The 6,186-nt window shown below is 40.3% G+C and overlaps 1 protein-coding gene across 5 annotated transcripts in view; it reads left to right on the top strand.

Moving 5' to 3' along the window:
- Positions 1 to 4,443: 4,443 nt before the first annotated feature.
- Positions 4,444 to 6,186, top strand: part of dscama (Down syndrome cell adhesion molecule a) — a 286,288-nt gene continuing 284,545 nt past the window's right edge. For 3 of the 5 annotated variants that reach the window (XM_061963207.2, XM_061963206.2, XM_061963205.2), the window contains exon 1: positions 4,448 to 5,317. In XM_061963207.2, coding sequence (XP_061819191.1) covers positions 5,275 to 5,317 — 43 coding nt within the window. In that variant the 5' untranslated portion in view covers positions 4,448 to 5,274. Of the gene's footprint in view, positions 5,318 to 6,186 lie in introns of all 5 variants that reach the window. The other 2 variants (XM_061963208.2, XM_061963204.2) reach the window with 2 other exon arrangements.

Here is a 6,186-nt window from a genome sequence, read left to right as displayed (position 1 = left end):
CTACTGAGAATTATATTTATACAGCACTTTTCTCAAGTGACTCAAAGCGCTTTACATAGTGAAACCCAAAATCTAAATTACATTTTTAAACCAGTGTGGGTGGCACTGGGAGCAGGTGGGTAAAGTGTCTTGCCCAAGAACCCAACGGCAGTGACGAGGATGGCGGAAGCGGGGATCGAACCTGCAACCGAGCTATAGCGCCCCAATATTCGTAATACTGTCAAACGATACATTTAAAAAAAATCTGATTAATCACACTTTTGAAATGGGATTAATCACAAATATTTGTAGTAGCATAAACTCGCTTGCATGATTTCAATTAACTTAACAATTTCAAATAAATTAAAAGAGACCTTTGATACTTGGTCACAAATGCATTTTTATTGTTACAATCCATTGAGGTTGAAAGAGCCAAATAAGTTGTGTGATTCATCGGCGAATATATGTGATTAATTCAATATTTTTTGTGATTAATCACACAAGTTAAGTTGTTATTTTTGACAGCCCTAATTATTAAATTACACTCATTTTCTTAGTCACCTATAACACGAAACTAACACGGATGTCTTGTTCAGCTAGCTTGGATACATATATTGACGTACATCGGGGCGGTACATCGGTCTCTTTAGACGCATCCTCGCTCATCCATGCGGACTGGACACTGGCCGAGTTAGTGGGCGGCCGAGAGTGGTTGCTTGGTTGCTTTGTTGGGTATGCTCCTGTCTCTGGCCATGCTCCCTCCACCCCAACACCGCAGAGGCCATCACAGTGTATATGTATATTTTACTTTTTATTCATAGCTGTATGTAGAAGTGTCTGGGTGCATCAGCTCTGCTCTTTTAATGTCTTTAATGTCATTTGTGTTCTTTGATGTTTGATGTGTGCTATGGCTATGAGTTGTTTTTTCCCTTGCCCTCAGTCTGGACCCCCTTTCCAGGGGCCCAGGCTTAGACCGAACAATAGTTTAGGAGAGCACGTGGAAAAAGCCACTTTAATAATAAAAATTCCTATTTTCAATCTTAAAAAAACTGTACCTTGGTTTTCATTGGAAATCATGTAAATTCAATCATTTTGATTACACCCAAAAATATAAACGCAAGAGAGAATAATGATATGTTTACATGAAGAAAACAATATGAACAAAATAAGTGGATAAATGAACATTTAACATCACTTTACCTTTTATTAAAGACTCTTGTTGGCGAAGACGGGGATGAGAGGAGAGGGGGAAGGGAGAGGAGAGACGCCACCGTCATAATTTCCTGTCTCTCACCTTTTTTTAAAGTACTATCACTTGCAACTTTGTTTGGCCACATAGTGGATTATTTTACAGTCATACTCAAAAAAAAAAAAACACAGACTAAGCCACCAACACGTGGGACTCCTATGGATTTCATACATTTTTTTTTTTTAATTATTTTTATTTATTGAAGAATTTCCTGCTCAGAATCTGCTCACCCCTAAACCCCGCCATTGTTTACCTGTATCTCACATTTTTTGTAAGGTGCGCCGCGCCGGAAGTCGGCAGACCCCTCAGTGATCATGTTCTGTCTCCCTGTAATGTTTGTCTGATCTTGAATGGGATTGTGCTGAAAATTTGTATTTCCCCTCGTGGATTTATAAAGTATTTCTGATTCTGATTCTGTATAGCTCGGATGGTAGAGTGGCCGTGCCAGCAACTTGAGGGTTGCTGCCATCCTAGTCACTGCTGTTGTGTCCTTGGGTTAAGACACTTTACCCACCTGCGCCCAGTGCCACCATACTTGCCAACCCTCCCGAATTTTCCGGGAGACTCCCGAAATTCAACGCCTCTCCCGAAAACCTCCCGGGACAAATATTCTACCGAATATCTCCCGATTTTCAGCCGGAGCTGGAGGCCACCTGAGTGAGGACAGCCTTTTTTCACGTCCGCTTTCCTACGATATAAACAGCGTGCCTGCCTAATCACGTTATTCCATACGAGGCGTCCGGCATACCGCCGATGAGCATGGTGCAGATGGAGAAGATCTTCTCGGCGTCCGTGTTGGCGCGCACGTTGCCAAAGCCGACGCTGGTCAGGCTGCTGAGGGTGAAGTAGAGGGCGGCGATGCACACCGACGGGCCGCCGACCGTGTTGTTGACGTAGGGCATCTGCAGGCATTTTCCCAGCTCATGGAGCCATCCTCGGGGAAGAAACGGGAGGACAACAGGGTGACAAGAACTAAATCATCCAGACTAGAGATGAATTGTATTGTAGCCGAGTGTCCTGGGTTCGCCTACAGTGTACTTATATAAGAAAATAATAAACGGGAGACATTAGAGCAGGTTCGGTAGCCTCCGCTTCTTTAATGTAAACTTCACACACCTTCTTCCACAACCACACACACCCTACGTCACAGCCCTACGGCAACTCTGGAGGGACAAAAGTCCTCCTCCTTACCTAACACACTCCGGTAACTTGGGACACCCTGAACTGTTTGTTAAAGTATTATTATGTTTATCTTACCTAAAAATAAATATATTTATTAATTTGAAAAAAAAACAACTAAATACATTTTTACTATATTTTGCTAAAAACATCAAAATTAATTGTATTCTTATTTGTATATTTTCTGACTTCTTATTACATCCAGCCATAGAATTATACATTAAAATAAACATATTTGAAATAAATAATTTTAAATGATCATAATAATTCATTTAAAATGACCATACTTAATTATTAAAATAATTGCTTGTTTATCAACAACTTTAGCATTTTATTCATTACATTTTGAAGCTCTCAGAAGCCAAGTTATGTTATATTCCTTAAGATTTATTTATGCAAGTTTGAAGTATCAATTATCTAAACAGTTTTGTTTGCATATTTTCAGGATGTAGATATATATATATATATATATATATATATATATATATATATGAAATACTTGACTTGATGAATTTTAGCTGTAAATATACTCCTCCCCTCTTAACCACATCCCCAACCACGCCCCCGCCCCACCCCCGACCACACCTCCCGAAATCGGAGGTCTCAAGGTTGGCAAATATGAGTGCCACCCACACTGGATTAAATGTAACTTAGATATTGCGTTTTCACTATGTAAAGCGCTTTGAGTCACTCGAGAAAAGCGCTATATAAATATAATTCACTTCATCGGTTTGCTTTTAGCATTTTTAATGTACAAAATGGCTAAAGACACATCTGATTTATCGTGTAAATAAAAACTTCTCCCTATCGGCGTATTATGGATACCCCCAAACAATGTTCCCTCTAATTTTACATCTGATTTGCAGGTTGTTTGATTGATCGATTGAAACTTTTACTAGTAGATTGCAAAGGAAGAAAATACATTAGGGATGTCCGATAATGGCTTTTTGCCGATATCCGATATTCCGATATTGTCCAACTCTTTAATTACCGATACCAATACCAACCGATACCGGTATCAACCGATATATACAGTCGTGGAATTAACACATTATTATGCCTAATTTGGACAACCAGGTATGGTGAAGATAAGGTACTTTTAAAAAATAATAATAAAATAAAATAAGATAAATAAATTAAAAACATTTTCTTGAATAAAAAAGAAAGTAAAACAATATAAAAACAGTTACATAGAAACTAGTAATTAATCAAAATGAGTAAAATTAACTGTTAAAGGTTAGTACTATTAGTGGACCAGCAGCACGCACAATCATGTGTGCTTACGGACTGTATCCCTTGCAGACTGTATTGATATATATTGATATATAATGTAGGAACCAGAATATTAATAACAGAAAGAAACAACCCTTTTCTGTGAATGAGTGTAAATGGGGGAGTGAGGTTTTTTGGTTTGGTGCACTAATTGTAAGTGTATCTTGTGTTTTTTATGTTGATTTAATTTTATTAAAAAAACTAAACAAAAAAACAACCCGATACTGATAATAAAAAAACGATACCGATAATTTCCGATATTACATTTTAACGCATTTATCGGACATCTTTAGAATACATTATATGAAACAGTACATTTTACACAGTACAGTACATATTCCGCGTCAATTGACCACTAAATGGTAACACCCGAATACGTTTTTTAACGTGGTCCACGTCAATCAATTCATGGTAATGTGTGTAAGGTGTGTAATTTGTTGTGAGTTCATGCACTGTGTTGGTTTTGTTCTTTGAAGAAGGTGATGTGCATGCACGGTTCATTTTGTGCACCAGTAAAAAAAAACATATGACTTTTTTTTAATGATTTTTTTTTTTTCACTAAAGAAGGGTTCGGTGAATGCGCATATGAAACTGGTGGGGTTCGGTACCTCCAACAAGGTTAAGAACCACTGATTTAAGGCAATTCATCATTTTCGCTCATGTAACCGGCAGGTGAAGCTTGTCTCCTCCTCTTAACCCCACCCACCCTGCTAGCAGCACACGTGTACTAATGTCCAGCGCGCGCATTTACGCAGGACACCGTTGATGATCAAAAAAAAAAAAAAAAAAAACCTAAAAAAAAAAAAGGGTCTTCTCCACCCACACCTCCCCGCCCCTTCGTGCACCTTTAAGGCGATGGGAGGAAGACGCCGCAGAGAGGAAGGCGCCGCTTCATCCCGCACTTGCGTGAGGAGGAGCAGGTCTTAGTGCGCAGTGTGTGTGTGTGTGAGGGGGGGAGATGCGTGTGCTTGTTGCTCGCCGGACGGAGAGAGGTGCACCAGCCAGGATGACTTCCCAGCTCTGCTAACAATCACCCGCACTTTTACGCACATTTCGCTCCTTTGCTCCTCTTTATTTTTTTAAACATTTTTTTTGGAAGCCTTTTTTACCCCCCTCCCCACCTCAGCCACTTTCCTCACCTTTTTATGCGCCAGCGGAACCTTCTCACCTGGACCGGGGCTGCCTCATGTTCAAGGCCGGGCAGAGGTCCGACACGGGCGGACGCGCGCGCGGGTCCATGTTCGAACGGCGATACTTGTGGATCTTCTACAGATAAAACAAACAAACAAACAACGCACATACACACACACACGTATACACACTTACACACACACACACTCGCCTTTGCCCGCCGCAGCACAACACACACACACACACACACACACACGCAAAGCTGCGGGAAGAAGCAGAAGAAGAGCCGAACCTCCTCCTCTTCTTCATCTTCTCCTGCGGGGATTTAGGAGAGAGACGCGCGCACGTTCTTCGTGTCGGCTCGCAAATGACTTGTTGAAGAAATACACGCGATTGGAAGAAGACAGGGTGGAGAAAAGCAGGAAAAAAACGAGCCTAAGCGTGGATATAGAAAGGAGCGGGGCATGTGGATATTGGCTCTTATCTTTTCCCAGTGCATCTTGAATGGTAAGGAATTGACATTTCTTCCATTCTTTTTAATGCAATTATTTACTGTTCACTGTCATTAAAAAGGGGTCATTCTACATTAACCTTCAGGTGTTTACACCATTATCATCAGATCCAGGTATAAAATAAAAATAGGTATCAAGTAAAAAAAAAAAGAAAAGAAGCTTTTATTAGGTGCAGCATGAATTGCAACACATGAGCTACATTTGAATGTGTTTATATTGATCACCCAGCCCCCCTCCCCTCAAAATCCCCTGCAATGACATTTTAGTAAATTCCAGGCCTTAAAGGAAATGCAATCAACTGGGCCTCACTCTGCTTATTTTTTTTTTAATGCAAAATACAGCAATTATTATTGTTAGCATCAGTTTACCCGAGCATCCGTTCTTTTAATCTGCCATTTCATTGCTAACGACAGAAATCCCAACTAATTTGACTTATATTTCATGCCTTTTTTTGTTTGTTTGGACATCTTCTAGAAAAAGGATTATGGGTTGGCTAGGTTTTTTTCCCCCCCTCTTGCATTGCACCCGCCATGTTAGAAGCACAGACATTTTGGATTGAGAAAAAAAACACTACAGACCCATATCTCCCCTAAAAGGTGAAACTGAATCGTGGACAAAAGTGAGTCCCGTCAAGGATTGATAGTATTATGCTTTTTTGTTGTTGTTGTTGTTGGTTTTTTTTTAACGGCGAATCCATGAAGGGTGTGTGAGGATGGGGGCCAATGGGGGGTTTTGGGGTAGGGGTGCAGTGGGACTTTCAAATAAAACCAAATGTGCTTTGGATATAGTGAGAATGACCAATGTGGAGTTGAAGGCTGAAAGGCGATGGTGTTGCATGCAGGAACGCATTTTAAGAGCATGCTG

The sequence above is a fragment of the Nerophis lumbriciformis genome, linkage group LG09, assembly GCF_033978685.3.
Source record: "Nerophis lumbriciformis linkage group LG09, RoL_Nlum_v2.1, whole genome shotgun sequence".
Taxonomy (NCBI): domain Eukaryota; kingdom Metazoa; phylum Chordata; class Actinopteri; order Syngnathiformes; family Syngnathidae; genus Nerophis; species Nerophis lumbriciformis.
The sequence above is the reverse complement of the archived record's forward strand: the minus strand, read 5'-3'. Positions and strand labels throughout refer to the sequence as shown.